Source organism: Limulus polyphemus, unplaced genomic scaffold (genome assembly GCF_000517525.1).
Source record: "Limulus polyphemus unplaced genomic scaffold, Limulus_polyphemus-2.1.2 Scaffold474, whole genome shotgun sequence".
NCBI lineage: Eukaryota > Metazoa > Arthropoda > Merostomata > Xiphosura > Limulidae > Limulus > Limulus polyphemus.
The window spans coordinates 391018-407912 of NW_013666084.1; the positions used below are offsets into that span (position 1 = coordinate 391018).

At 35.1% G+C, this 16895-nt stretch overlaps 1 protein-coding gene across 2 annotated transcripts in view; it reads left to right on the forward strand.

Moving 5' to 3' along the window:
• Nucleotides 1-16895, forward strand: part of LOC106458493 (pericentrin-like) — a 153406-nt gene that overhangs the window by 6267 nt on the left and 130244 nt on the right. Inside the window, exons 4-6 of one of the 2 annotated variants that reach the window (XM_022384726.1) lie at nucleotides 1871-1990; nucleotides 2473-2727; nucleotides 15041-15340. In XM_022384726.1, the coding sequence (XP_022240434.1) occupies nucleotides 1871-1990; nucleotides 2473-2727; nucleotides 15041-15340 (675 nt within the window). The remainder of the gene's footprint in view (nucleotides 1-1870; nucleotides 1991-2472; nucleotides 2728-15040; nucleotides 15341-16895) is intronic. The other variant, XM_022384727.1, reaches the window with a different exon arrangement.

The window sequence follows — 16895 nt, forward strand, 5'->3', positions numbered from 1 at the left end:
CTTATTTTTTTGATGTAATGACTTAATTTGTAATTGTAGAAAAAGAAGTCATATTAATTTATGTACTTTAATTTCATTTAAAGAATAGCTTCCTGCTGTGTCCTGAGTCATTATTCAAGGGTTATTTTGCATTTCATTATTTGAGGTTTTATGTATCACTCTCAAACAGTATTTTTTATTTTAACCATACATTAAATGTATAGTATGTAAATTATTTGTATATTGAGATTGTATTTTGTACTATGTTAAAGTTTGTTTATTTTGTGTAATCATTGATGTTTTTCTTTATTGCATTTCTTTGTAAAAAGTTTATGAAGTGTCTACTCTCTTTTTTGTTGTAGGATATATATTGTTGTTCTGAATTTTGGTAAATTTGTATATTCAAAGGAATTTTGATATAATTATGGTATTGAATGCTTTTTATTGGGAATTTTTCAATTAGGATAATGTATCACATTCTTTGTTTAAGGGCTCTGTTGTCTGTGTTGTGTGTAATTGTTTACAGGAGTGAGAAAAAGTTAACACTCCTTAACCAGTGTACAACTTTGAATTTTATTGGTTTGAAAGTTAAAATTAATTGTTAGCTTGAGGACAAGCCTGAAGTAGGAGAGAGAGGAAAATATGGTGTATACAAATATATATATGTAATTTAAAAACAACAAGGAGCCTGCTGGTCCAGTGAGGCCATCCTATCCACTATACTAAATCCTAAATTAAGAACAAAACACTCAAACTTCCTTACATAACTCCATGTACCACACCTGAAGGTAACTTCTTCCAAAAGCCAGCCACCCTGTTAGAAAAATAAAGCTGTGTTAGTTAAAGACAACTTCTACCATTATAAATTTCCTTAAACACCTCAGTCAGATCCCTTCTAGCTCTTCATGCATTTCTACCTTCCTGTTTTGACACAGTTATTTTCTGAATGTATAATTTATTCTATGTGTGTGTGTGTGTATATATATATATATATGCAGGTTTCACATAACACAGAGTCAACAAAGTTGGTAAAATGATGCTGTTCTAGTTGTCTTTGTTCCTTATTCTATTGAGGTCACATCCATTCTGCCTGTGGCATAATGACTGTAATTCTGGATGTTGTGCAAATATGTAGACATCAGTGTACTTCAATGGTAGTTCATGAAGACCTCAAGGTTACAGCCTCCCCTATGCTTGAATGAGAATGACCAGTTACATGGGTTGCACTAGGGCATCTGGGTAAACCTGATGTTACATGTAAAGTAAGAAATATTGAGTTTAAACAGCCTGGTAGATACTTTAGGCCTCATAAATTGAACATACTCATTCCTGAAGAAGAGACTGTCCTTTGTCCATAGGGTAAGTATACACACACACACTATTTGTGTTAGTGAATTAATAAAGGTAGCTTATTTGTAGGTAAAATTGAACCCAGTCTCTTTCTTTCATGAAGTCAGTTACTCAGAGATTCTGTACTACTTCATAATATAAATATCTTGTAGAATGCCCTATTATTAAGCTGCCCTATCCCATTGCTTTAATATAAATGCAGTTTTACCTGAATATACTACATATTTCAAGATCTCACATGACTGGTTTATTGCAGTAGCCTTAATTGTATTCTCATAAAGTTCTTATTATTAAGTGCTAATGAAAATCAAATCTCACTGAGTTGAGATTTATAAACAACCACTTACTCTGATTAATTAAATCTTAATTGTAAATGTAACTGAGGATACTTTATACAACTTTATAACTGCCTATTATTTTCAACACTCCCTATTTTGTATTGAAATGTGCATTTTTTCCGTTTTCATTTTAGGTAATGTGTTAAGTTTTTAACAGATAACGTAACTACAGTTATGGCTGTTTTATTTGTTGTTATTTTCAGGAAGTTCAAGTATCCACCACAGGTTCCATTTCTATAAGTCATAAGAAAATTACTGCATTTACTCAAACAGACTATAGTAACTTGTCTCATACTCAAAAGTTAAAAAACATAAAACAGAAGGTATGAATTACATATACCTGTATGTATATATATATATATATATATATATAAATCTGTTTAAGTTTTTTGAAAAATTAAGAAAACTGTATATTTTTACACTATATAGGGCAAAAACTTGGGACACTAAGCTACACTACCAAAAATATATTCAAACTCTTTACTATCCATGTAAACAATCCTTTCCATACCAGCTTAATATCTTTGGAAAATTGTATGTAAAGTTTTATATATAGGTGTGTGTGTGTACAGTAATACATTATATAAATAACCAACTTGTTATATTCTTGTATAAATGAATGTGCAGTATAGAATCAGTAATTTTAAAACATAATTTTGGAAAAGATTAACTAAACATTTATTATATATATATATATATATATATGTTAACGAAAATATGTATTTTGTTTAACGTATTCAACATTATTTTTATAATGCTCACAAAGTGCTAATATAAATGTTTATTAAGTCTTTTGCATTATGAGATCATAGAGTTACAAGGGATTTTGGAGGTTAAAGAAAGTGATCTACTAAGTAAGGACAGAGCAATGGCTAAAAAAGAAATGGAATTAAAAGACCTTCAGAGAAGTTATGAAACATGTCAACATCAAATATTTCAGCTTAGTACCCAGATAATTCAAAAGGATGGTGACCTTGCAGACATGAAGAAAGAGAATTCCCAACTTCAAATTCATATCAACACTCTTCTCGAAGAAGTAGAAAGTATAAAAAACTCCCAGGTAAAATTTGTCTTTGCTGTAGTTTTTCACTATATTTCTGTATGATCTATCATGATATTGATAATCTGATAATACAAGAATTTAGGAATTTCATCTCATTACAGAGCTTTTGTTTAAAAATCTGTACATGATTGTGAGAGATGGTTTACATAAGTTACATATATATATATATATATATACATTTTTGTAAACTGTGTTTTAATATTTCATTTTGCTAGAAGTAATCTGTTATGTTATCATGATGATGCAAGATCTAGAACTTTCATGTAAGTTAAAGCTACCTTGGAATCAAGAAGCTTCTTGTATTATGTTGAAATAAGAGTACTATATATAAATATCAGACTAAATGAGTAATCAATTAGTTATTCAATTCAGTGTCAGTTAGAAAGTAAGTCAATCAGTCTGTATTTGTTATCCATTGATTTGTGAGGAAATTCTTGCAAGTAAGTTTGGCTTATACGAGTTTCAGAATTTCTGCTCAAATGCTGTATGTGAAGTTAAGCTTACCAGTGAATGTAGCCTGAAGCAAACATTATTGAAGAAATAAATTAATTTGTTATTGTTACATATACTGGATTTTGCCAAATAATCTAAAAAAAACCTATCTAGTAGTAGGACACATTACAACACTATGTCGAATGTAGGATTATTCACAAAACACATTTTCCCTGCTGACACTGACATCTACTCCTCGACCTTCAGGTTTTCAATTTTGCCCATCTAAGCATTGGTCTTGCTTCCTCCAGTTTTTTTATACCCCACTTAAATGCCCTTGGCAATATTTGTGTCATGATATTCTCCACCTACATCAGTGCACCCTCTGTCCCAGTACTGTATATAAACACCTCACTCAGATAATGTAATCACTTTTTCTTAACAAAGCATTTGGTCATGTTTTTCTCAAATGCAGTGCTGTGCTTGGTTATGTAATTGATTGCAATTTTGGCATCACCTCATGGATTTTCGTATAATTATAATTTCATAAAAAAAAAAAAATTGAAACACTGTTTTTGGGCATGAATTCCCATGTTACTGTTGCCAGTGCAGAAGCTACTCAGACCTCCCTGATTCCACCTCTGTTATCTAGTGTCTCTCAACAGATGAGGATGTTCATAATTTGATTCTTTGTAAGATGGAGAAATATAATAATCGGCCCTGGGGTGTCTCTCCCGTAGGTCCTGAGGCTGCTTTTCTTGATGATCCAGGAAATTCTAGTGGGAATTTGGATTTGGTTTTTCAAGCGCCTTACTTTACTAGGTTGGCTTCTCATAAGGCCAATTTGGATCGACCACCTCCTTTTCCTTTTCTTCAATTAGTTACTCGGGTTTGTAAGGTTTTGGGGCTTTGCCAGGTTGCCTTTGAGTCTACACCTTCCTTGATAGCAGAAAGGTTGGGGGGACTACTTAGTGTCTCCTCTTTCACTTGATACTGCTGTTCATGCTGGGAGGTTTACCCCTCAGTTACATGAGGGGATACCTATGTCTTGTCCCCCACATTTGTTGGAACAGTATGCTTTGGCTTATCACATATATTTAGATTCATAAAGGCTGGATCTCCTTTTGGACATGTGGGGTTCCAGACTGGAGACTGTGATCAGTTTGAACAGATCACAATTTTCTTTCATTCGTCTGACCCTCACTACTGTTGTGAGATATTTATCTTTTCTCCAACTTTTGTCTGAAGCCTCTCAGCATTCCCCACATCAATTTGTGGATGAAATGGCTCCTTTGGTGACTTTCACAATGATTGGATTATCAGCTTCTGCTCTCTCTCTGGTTTCCTGGCTTGTGTGTTGTTGGAACTTATTGGGCAGAGATGTCTTGTTGGAGGGAGTTCGTCTACCTGCTGCCACACTTTCTGAGTTACAGGAGACTCCTTTTCTCCATCCATTGTTGTTTGCAGGTGTTCCAGAGGTGTTGAAATTGAGGATTGATGTCACGCCTTCAGTTTTTCGATCTCTTGGTACTCACAATAGATTCCATTTTTATCTTCGTGACTTCTCCTCTCGGGCGGACTGGCACCAACAACATCGGTGACTGTCCTATGCTGGTAGGGTATGTGCGTGTGCAGTTACATCATTTTCTTCACCACAGTTCCATGGGTCTTCCAGGTTCTGGCATTGGGGTTGGTCATTCAGTTCACATCTCCATCTCCTTTATCCTCCTGACCTGTGGCGTTTCTGCCTCCAACAGATCTGCAGAGTGTGGCTCTTTGTTTTAGAGCTGTAAGGGACTTGTTGATCAAGGAGGTGTTAGAGAGAGTTGATCCCATTCTTTTGGGATTTTAATCCTGTCTCCTTGTTGTGGCCCAAAAGATGGGAAATTGGTGTCCAATCATCGATCTTTCTGGTCTCAACCAATTCTTGGACCTTCCTTGGTTATCATGGAGTCCTTTCTCAGCCTACAATGACATTTTTCAACACCTCTCTGGATGACCAAGTTTGATGTTGCCGATGCATACCTTCACTTTCCTGCAGCTAAGTCATCCCACTGATTTCTACGTTTTGTGTAAAAGGGTCATGTTCTGCAGTTCAGAGCTCGGCACTTTGGCCTAGCATCTGCACCATATGTCTTCTGCATAGTGATACAAGTGGATGATAGTTACTTCTAGCACCATCTTGTCAAATGGCAGAACAGCACACCCAATGCTGGGTTTCATATTAGAACAAAGATATCCATTCTATTGCCGACTCAATACATTGTCCATTTGGGGGTCTTTTTCAACATGTATTTTAGTCTGGCTCAGCCAATTCCCATTCGTCTCCAGGCTAAGGATGAAACAGTTAGACTCTTACATCTCCTTCTCCTACTGCATGGATGGCTCTCTCTCTCTTGGGGATGTGGACATCCCTCAAATCTCTCGTGCCTTTGGTATGGGCACACATGCAGTCCTTTCAGTGGTCATTGCACAGCCTATGGAACATGACCTCTGATCCAATGGATCATCCAATATCCTTACTCAGGAGCAACATAATATATCTCGAGTGGTGGTTCTCTCCTGCCCCTAGTCCTGAAATTCATCTTTTCACAGATGCCTCACTTAAGAGATGAGAGGCATATATCAGTGGTCAGGAATTCCAGGGTCTATGGAGAGACAACAGATCTTCCCTCCACATCAACATTTTAGAGCTCTTTACTGTTCAATGGGCATTGGTTCATGGTCTGCCTCTCTTGAAAGGGAAATAGTCATGATTCATTTCGACAATTTGATGGTGGTGTCTTACATTTCTCTTCAAGGGAGCACATGTTCTCAGAACCTTTGTTTTCAGACTTTGGATGTTCTCTACTTGGCACATTTCCATCTATTCAGCCTCCTAGCTTGCCAAGTTCTGGGGGTGAGGAATTTAGTTGCAGATCATCTGTCTTGGCCCACCCACAATATCCCGATCCAAATGGACGCTACATCATGAGGTCTTCTGGTGGATTTGCTCATGGTTCAGATCTCAAATGATCGACATGTTTGCCAGTCATTGGAACTCTCAATTACAAGCTTTTGGGTCCTCAGTACCTCATCCTTGGGCTTTGGTAATAGATGTATTCAGTTGGGACTGGACAGGTTTGCACCTATATGTCTCCCCCCCCCCCCCAATTCATCTGTTGTTCAGAGATCTAGCTATGGTTTGATCCACTCCTTGTCAGATGTTGTTGGCTGCCCCATATTGGTCAGCATAACCATGGTTTCCTCTTATTCAGTATCTTCAATGAGGGTCTACCTCTTTGGCCACGTCTGTTGCAGCAACCTCAATCTGACATTCTACACCCGTACATTCTGAAGTTTAAACTTCATGCTTGAATGTTATGTGGTCCTTTGCATTACATTGGGGTTTAACTTCTAAAGTTGCTTTCTATTTGGCTCAATCCCTCTGTAGACCCACAATGGCTGTTTATCAATATAAATGGTACACTTATCGCCAGTGGTGTCACAACAGGAAATTAAACCCACTTCATCAAACTGTTTCCACCATATCCCTTTTGTTTTACCTGGCTTTTTGAAAAAGATCGTGCTTCGTCTACTGTCACCTTATATAAGGCAGTCTTGTCGACCACTTTTCAGTGTTAGAAACATAGGAAGATTTTTAAGTACCCTGTTCTATCCAGCCTACTTAACCCTTTTTGTGTTCTTTGTCCCAAAAGGCCTTTTCTTTTGCCTAACTGGGATATTAAAGTGGTATTGCATGCTTTGTGTTGTCATCCCTTTGAGCCTTTAGCATCATGTTCTGTGTATCACCTTTCTCTTAAAGTGTATTTTATGTTGTTACTGACATATAGATATCATAGGACTTGTTTGCACTGCATATGCACAGGACTCTTTACCATTGTACCTATGTCCTGCTCTATCTGGATAGATCCTTCCTTTCTAAGACTCAAGCAGCCAGGGAAGGGGATAAATTCTTTTCACCAATTCACTAATGGGCTATTTCTCACCTTTACAGCTGCTTAGATCTTGATTATTTGTTATGTGGCTTGCACTAGCACCTTTTGTGGTGCTAGAAACTGACTTTTAATTCATTTGGATCCTTCGGTTTCCTACGATTTATGCCCTATTACCTTGATGAGGTGGCTTCGCAAATTGATCCATATTGCTTGTTCTGGCCTATTTTTACTGGTGAGGAATATACTGCAAGTCACATTACTTACATGATCTGGCAGTTTCTTCTTCTGAGGATTTTTCCTACCCCTGGTGACTGTGTTGACCATATCTGCTAAATTATAATGAGGGATGAGTTGTTTTTTTCTTTTTTCTTCCTTTCTGCTGGTTTTTTTTTTTCCAGCTAAAGGGGATCCTGCCCATTCCTGCCAATTATCGGGTTGAATAAATCAAGGTCAGCTTGCTTTTAAAAAATTAGGGAAATTGTTTCACGTATTGCACTGTTTCCAGAGCACTGTTCCTCAGGGTTCCCCAGTGTGCATTATCTCCCAGATTCTACTAGTGATGCTAGAGAGTCTTTACAACACCCAGTTTTCCAGTCACTGGGTGGTGGACAGAGGTTTTCCTCCAGAGTGTTAGAGTGAATTCCTCCACTCTTGGAGAAGAGGACGAACTTTGGGCCCTCATACCCAGGTCCCTGGATGTTTTTCCCAGTTGTAGGTAGGAGCTGCACCAGCCTACATGGGAGCCTACTCATAATAATGATTCGGATTTGATGCTTCTCTACCCAGTTGAGGCATACCTGGCCCTTCTTTTTGAGCAATTTATGTTCATTTTATTGTTCATGGAAGGAAGTGCACTATCTCCTCATAATTCCAAATACAGAGTGGTCCCATCCTGAGTCCTTGATTGAGCACAATGGTTTCATGTCCTCCCCATAATTCCAGGTGGAAGTGGAATGCTTCTTGCCCACTCAGTTGGGGAGTGATGATGCATGTCCATAATTCCAGACTGGATGAGTTCTATTCCTTTGGTTGAGTATGGCATATGCGATCCTGTCATTCCACTTCGGTGTTGTCGACTGGTTTGGAACACATCACTCTATTGCTACAGGTTGGGATTCATTCTATAATCTTTTTATCTAATGTTGAGATCCAATTGCCCTAGCCATCAACATAGGATATAGATACCATGCCCCATTAATTCCAACCCCAAGTAGTGAAATCTCAGCTATCTGGTTGGGGCTGACCTACAGTGATGACCACTCATGTATATTTCACCCTTTCTTCTGGACTTAAGTTCTGGGTGACAAGCATACCTGTTTTGGATGAGGTGCAGTTCTCCAACTCGGATACCGATCTCATCTTGATACACTCATGATCTATGCAAATGCTTTTTATAGGGATAATGCCCTAACTGGCTCCTCCACTTTCTCAATGTGGGATTCTAGCTGTCAGTATCAGTGGAGGTAAGTGTGTTTTGGAATTTAACATTTTCCTAAATTGAAAATGTATTTCCAATAATACTTACCTCCACTGACACTTTCCCACCCTTCCTTCCCACTAAGAGCTAGTGTTAGTAATTGGGATGATGTAAGTCTCAAAAAAGTAATTACATTATCTGAGTGAGGTGCTTATATACAGTACCAGGATAGAGGGAACATTGATGTAGGCAGAGAATATCACTAGACAAATATTGACAAGGGCATTTTAAGTAGGGTATAAAAGACTGGAGCAAGTGAGTCCAATGGTTAGATGGGCAAAGTTGAAAACCCGAAGGTCAAGGAATATCTGTCAGTGTCAGTGGAGGTAATTACTATTGGAAATACATTTTCAATTTAGGAAAATGTTAACTTTTGGTAAAAATAAAACAAAACGTTGACTAATCTTCAAGATGATAACAATATAGATGGAAAGTGAAATCAAACCTTTGCTGTAGATGATGAAACTGAAACTTTGGAAAGAAGAACAAGCAGAAAGAGAGCATCAAAAGAAGATCAAGAAGGAAGAGATAGAAGACCAAAAATTAGATGAACAAGATAGAAAATTAAAAAAAGACCAAGAAAAAAGAGATAGGAATTTAAGAGAGGTGTTAAAATAAGGAAACATAATAACTAAAGAAGAATTAATATAAGATAAATATGATTTAACACAAGATTGATGAAACTATTGAAGGTGTACAGAAGGATTACAAGAACAAAATCGACAGAAGACACCAATGAAGTATGAAAAGGCATTTATGAAGTACAGAAAGATCATAACAGCAAATTAAGTAAGGTAGTAAATGACATCATTGAGAGAGTAAACATCTGGAAAAGGAATTTGTAAATGCAAAGATCAAACTAACTACACCTCTATCTGCATCCACCCAGGTATTCTAACCTAAAATACTATTTACTGTAAAATATTAAATAGGAGAAACCATTTGGTTTTCACCTTTTACCACTACCACTGTGCCATCTGTAAAAGGACTTTCCTTGATTACTCCAACCATGACACTACCAAATCAAGTTTCAGAATTATCTAGCCAACTCAACTATATCACTCAGTTGAACTGTGATGGAAAGTGAGACTTAGTTTGAACTCATTTTCAGAGTGACACTATGGAGTAGTGAATAGTAAACTATTTATCTTACTGCCCAATCAATAAGACAGGCTTTGATGACATTAAGCAATATTCTAGCTGAGAGCCTTAATAATAAAATTAACAAATATCAAGTATTGATAGCTGCCTTATCCAACAGAAGTAAGTATCTAGAGCAAAGTTCCAGAGAAGTGTATAGAGGAAAGAAGAAACTTTAGCCAAATTAGCTGAAGATTTGAAAAGGTTTGTCCATTTTATTTTACCTAGATGTTCCATGTAAAATTATGGATTCTTTGACAGGTGACAAATTTATAGATGCCATAACAGATGAGGATATGAGAATTAGGCTAAATAAATGTAGGAGTACATCTTTAAAGAAAGTTCTCCAAATGGAACCTTAGTTCATTAAAGTTACAATATATACAATTACAGTCTCCATTTAGAAGGTACAGGTTCAACATATCAAATAATACTGTAGGAAGAACTCTTTTGTATCTGAAGAATAAAAATGTCACCATTACGGCCATGAACATTAGAAACCATGTAATTTGAATCATGTCTGAATGAAACAATGCAAGATATGAATCTGTACAGGTAGTACTTCCACATTAAAGAACCTCAAAAGCAGTCACCTTTGAGGCAAGATGTAGAAAGTCTGATATCAAATCCTCACATAATGACAGCTTACCACTTCACTTACAAAAACTGTATGACTAGAGCAGTGGATGTGTTACTGCTGATCAGTGCCATAGATTACATGACTTTCTCATGGAATATAAAGATACATTCTCCAATAGACTTAATGACTAGGACCAAACAAGTAAAATATCTTATAAGATGGATACCAGAGATGCACCCATAATACATTAATTAGTCAGATGATTCCAACTTGCAAAGTATGCTGAGACTTTCAAAATGCTAATGCATTATCCCAAAGACCATGTGTTAATGAAGAATGCAAACCTATGAAAAGAGAAAAACACAAGATAGTAAAAATGACCAAAATAAAATGCTTTAAGATGAGGCATCCACAAGTGTTATTGAGGTACTAATGTAGTCCAACACTCAATTGAAAGAAATTCTAGCACAAAATACAAGTTTGAAACCTATTATTCTATGGATCAAGAATAGTGCATAAAAACCCTCATGGCAAACATTAGCTCTGTACATCCCAAAGACAAAGGTGTACTGGGCCCAATGGGATTTATTATGCCTACAAGAGAGCTTGTTATATCACAAGTAGGAAGATGCAAGTGGACAGAAACAATGTCTACAGTTGGTAATTTCATAGTTATATTCTGAAGTACTCCATTGTCTCCACAACTGTCCAACAGCTGGACACTTAGGTTTTAAGAAGACATGGAAGAGGGTAAGAAAATGCTTCTATTGGGTTGGGGGGTCAGGGATCTGTAGAAAATTGGTGTAGAACATGTGAACTACACTGTCAGTGAAAAGATCCACAAAAGAAACAGTATTGGCAGCTTCATCAATATTATGTTGGAGCACCACTTGAGAGAGTTGTTGTCAGTGTTCTTGGTCCTCTGTCAGAGTAATAGTGAGAATAAATATATTATGTTTGTAATGGGCTATTTCACCAAATGCAAAATTGCCAGTACCATATGCTGTTCCTAATCAAGAAGCAGAAACATTAGCAAATAAATTTTCAATGAATTTGTTTCAAAATCTGGTGTGTAAATGTAACTTCATGCTGAATCAGCCATTCTGTTAGCCATTTATGTGATCGAACATCAGAAAAATATGGGACAAAGATTTTCCATTACTACTTATGAGTTATCAAATAGAAGTACATGAAGCTACAGGCAACTCACCATCATCACTAATGCTTGGGAGAGAACATTAGACCTTCTTTACCCACATCCAAAAAATTTAACTCAGCAGAGTCTTACACAGAGTATGCAGAAAGACTAAAACATCAATAATTTCATACATAACTTTACCCATGAAAGACTTAAATCAGCTAATAATAAATGAAATGTTACTATAGTGTTAATGCTGATAAAACTGAATTTAATTGAAGTGACATGGTATGGCTACTGTAAGAGTAGACAAAGTCTTAATGTTAAGAAGTACTGCATGCTCTACTGAAAAGAATATATGATGTGGCTCACAGACTCCAGATCAGAAGATCCAAACCAGGATTCCTTCACTGTGATCATCTCATCTTTGGAATTACATCAGTGAGAGAATGACTAACTGGATAATTTCAGAAAAGAATTTGCCAACAGAAAGTCAGTATGCTGAAGAGCCAGTGTTCCTGTTGAGACTGTTTCTAGAGGATCACCAAATATAGAGCCACCAACGGATTCACTCAGCCATTTAAGTAGGGAGAACTTCTCCAATGACAGGACTGTAAGAGACAATAAGGGATAAGATGTTACTCCATCTGCACACCATAACCCATAAGAAAATATAAAACAGCAAAAAACTTGGTGAATGGACAATTTGGTGACTGTTTTATTTGTGTATTGTGATTGTTCAAAGCCCTTTGCAATCTAGGAATTGGGTGGTGTTATACGTTCTGTTTTGGATATTTTAATTTGATGTTTGTTTGTTATAAGGGAATCTGTCATGACATTGTGATGATTCAAGATCTAGAAATTTCATGACACTCAAGACCTCAGGAGAATCAAAAAACTTCTTGAACTGTGTAGAAATAAGAGTAAAATATGAATACCATACTGAATGAGTAATCTATGAATTAATCAGTTCATTGGACTATGTAAAAATAAGAGTACAATATGAATACCATACTGAGTGAGTAATCTATGAGTTAATTAGTTCATTGTCAAACAGTGTGCCAGTCAGTATGTTTGTTGGACATTGATTATTAAAGAAACTATTGCAAGTAAGTTAGGCTTACATTAGTTTTGGAATTAATGTTGTTTAAGAAGCTAGGCCTACCAGTGAATGGAGCCTGTAGCAAACGTTATTGATAGGGCTTAACATTATTTTGACCAGATAATCCAAAAGAACCCATTCAATGACAGAATACATTAAAATATAACTGTGTTGGTTTTAGCACCAAAAACTGGCAAAATATTTGAAAGCCAATAGGCCTAAATTGTTATAAAAGCAAGTTAACTGCAGATGTTTTTGTTTCCTCACACTAATTTCTTAATTTTCTATTACAGCTTGAAATCAGAGGTGTATAATAAACAGCATTTCAAATCTGTCATGATGGCTTATGTTTGTTCTATCCATTATTTGTGTTTTTACTAATAACTGAAGTCTTATGAACAAATTAAGTAATGCACAATGTAATTAATTAAATATCCTTTTTTCCAAACATTTAATAAATATATAAAGATTATTCTTATTTCACATTGATCTAAAACAATTCATATGGAGAGGATTTGACTCTTTAGCCACTGGAGGATTCAGTAACATCTTAGAAAAATAGATACTGTTTCTTAAAAATTTTGATAAAGACAAATTTACTATATTTGGTGTAAATTATTTTTAAAGAGTTGTTTCATTTATTGCAACTCAGCCTGAAACAAATTTTAAAAATTGAAATATTCTGTAAACTTGATTAACCAGAATATAAGTTAAATTCATACAAAAAAAAAACTGAATGAAACTATGAAAATCTGTAAAATCCTTTTTTTAGATTCAAAACTTTTCCTTAATTAATGAATTGATTATTGGGAAATAATAGATTGATAGACCTATTAACTATTCTATCACTGTGGATGGAGAAACTGATTTATATAGACTTACAGCATGAAAACAACATACAAAAGTGTTATTAATATATTCATGTTCAGAGGATGATGTAATTAGATTAGTTCTAAGTCTTAGTAACATACAGGTATATTCAACTAATTTTATTTTAGATTTCTGTACAGGTTGTACCCAAGTGTTTATGGTGCTAATCCCTTTCATGATCAGAGCTAGCTAGTGCAGGTATATCTGCTTCTCTAAGTGGCCACTATACAAGATGAGCCATTAATTATTTTGGAATATCATCTGGTATATTGGCCCTATGCATAAATAAACACATCGGAAACATTACTTTCTCTTTTTTATTATAATGAAACTAATCTCTTGACGTGATCTTCTAGGAATTACTGGCAGAGCTTGAACAGTTCCAAGTAAAGCTAATACTTCACACATAAAATATTTTGCTGTTACTGTCCAGTGAAATTATCTAGCACTACCTCAAGTTGCTGCATATAAAGAGAAATTGGTCTACTACAAGAAATAAGCAGACATCGTGCATCTATTTTATTTGATGAATAAAGTGAATTATATGTTTGAAACAGAAACAACTGTACCCAATTTTTTTCCTTTGGGTCAAGTTTAACTTATTCCAACTCTTCAGGCTCTCCAGTAGCACAGCGATATATCTGCAGACTTACAATGCTAGAAACTGGGTTTTGATACCCATGGTGGGCAGAGCACAGATGGCCCATTGTGTAGCTTTGTGCTTAATTCCAAACAAACAAATCTAACTCTTCAGATGTTTCCTAAGAATGTCCTGTTATTTTGACCTTGGTACTCACTTGTTGTGGTCAGTTTTACCTGAGAATACTGCAAGAGCAGGCTATTTTCATGAAGGAAAAAAATGGTTAGCAATAAGTGTCAATTGTTCACACCCATATCTATTTTTTAACTGGTCATATTCTCAAGACAAATGTGTGGCATTTGAATTGGTATGCCCATAAACAATTATGCATTTAAGTTTTGGACCGTTGGGTTATATACTGACAGTTGATTTTAAATTCTGTGAATTCTTGAGGGTTTTTGCAACTTACTCAAAATGCATTTTCATTTTCTAATAATGGAATGGTGAAGATTATTTGTCAGGTATTGGATAAGAGACTCGTATTAAACTGTATTTTATGTTGCTTACAGCAGGATAAAAAGTATATACATACTAGTTTTTAATGCAGTTCAAAGTATACCATTTCTAAATAATGAAAATCACACGTACTAATAGTATAAAATATCATTGAGCACTGAGATTAGATTTTCTAGACTTGACTAGTAGGAAATTAAAATGAAATGTACATAGAATATTATACATCTTTCTGAGAAAAGCCTTAACTTGAATGTTCTAAAAAAAACTGACTGTTAATATAAAATCTTGTAATCTTTAAACAGTTTTTAAATTACATTTTTTAATGTTCACAGATATATATATATATATATACACACACACACATGCATGTACATGTGTGTGTGTATACATTTATAAACTAAGATGAGTGTGTTTGTTTCATTCAGCAGCAAACATCATTTTATTGTTTTATAATATTACTATATTTTTAAATATCATTATTGACCTTGATAAAATATTTAAGCACTAATGTGAAAATTGCCTTTCAAACACTTACAGCTTGAACTACAAAATGAACTTAAGACTATGTATAAACTATTAGAAGAAGAAAGGAATGAATATTCAGTTAAAAAAGAACATCTACAAAAAGAGGTGTACCAACTGAACGAACAATTAGATATGGTCCATCAAGCCCATATGAATCAATTGACTCTGTTAAAGCAAGAAAAGGAAACTTCAAGCTCTGATCAGTTTCACATCCAAGAAGCTCTAAGACAGGAAGTATTAAAGTTAAGAGAGGAACTTATCACTCAAAGCAGACAGTCTCCAGGACTAGAGAAGTTGACTGCTCAGTTAATGGTAAGTGTGAGAAATTTGGTTTCAATGCATCAAACAGCTTATTTGAGGAAGTTCATTTATTAATTAACATCAAGAAACATATTTAAGCATCATATCTCCTTTTGATATTTAGTTGATCATAGTGTAATATACACATATTATAGCTATATTCCATTCATAACATGAAAAGAAGAGTATATATCTTTGTCCAGGGAAATTTCCATTCAGGTTTTACCCAACTTTATATGGTGCTAGTATACTATCATGTCTGTTACACATCATTAAGGCTAGTGCAGATATGTATGCTTCTGTAAATGGCCATTACAGTAAATAAGTCATTCATTAATATGTTATAATGCTTTGCATACATATACACTGGAAAAATTACTTTACATGGGTGAAACCACCTTTTGAAAAGTATTGGCAAAGTTTGAACTTGAACATTTCAAAACAAAGGTAGTGTTTCACACACAAAAACTTTCACTTTGGCTGTTCAGTGAAACTTCATAGCACTGTATGAAACTGCTGCATATACAGAGAAGTTACAAGAAAATAAGCAAATATTGCAGGCCTTTTATTTGTTTGATGAGTAAAGTGTATTATTTGTTTTAAACTGAAACAACTGTGCCCAATCTCTCTTTCTTTTTGGTCAAGTATGACTTTTTCAGACTTTTCCTGAGAATGTCCTGTTATTTTGATCTTGATACTTACTTGTTACATTCAGTTTCACTGGAGAATACAGTATGATAAAACCAGGTTTTTTTATTAATTGGTTTACGAGAAATATCTAAAACATTTATATGTGTATCCATGTATATGGTTGTTTTAGTTTTTCTTTGGATTGTTTCATGTAAGAGCATCTTAAAAGAGTCTAAATATTCCTGATAGTGCTGTGTAGTTGCAACTTTTGTTGTTTTTGTGTACTAAGTATCATGCACTATTAATTGAAGTATACAACTCATTCCATGGCAAATCCCAGCCTATCTTCAAGTGAGCAGTCCCTGAATCCACAACAATAAGTATTGTTTCTAATTTCTTTAAAACTTCATGAATCATCACTTTTAACCCAATTACAAATGAGAATTTGACTAATATATTGTTGCGTCAGCAAGTCACATGACTAGTGTGACGCCACTTTTCTAGAACCTTGGCAAATGCTCTAGTATTTACTAGATATAGGGTAGTCTGGTATATAAAAGAGGGTGACAACGTGACGGGAGAATAAGGTAATGTGTGTGTGAAGATAGTGAGTAATTGAACTGCAGTCAGAAGTTTTATTGACGTTCGTTGATATAGCATTTGTTTTAGCGCGATTGTTGAAAATAAGTGTATCGTAAAGTTGGTATTCGGAAAGAATAAACCAGTTTTATTAAGTAAGGACTTGTGTCGCTAAAGTTTCGTCGGAAACGAAGTTACGGAAAGTTAATTAACAAACGGAGACGTAACAATATGATTGAAATATAAAACTTAAGCAATTTCTCAAACTCTTAATTTTTTTTTATCTATGGGTTATGAAGATCTAAACTAAATGTACTCCATTACTTCAAACTGCTATAATAATACTGTGTGTAACACT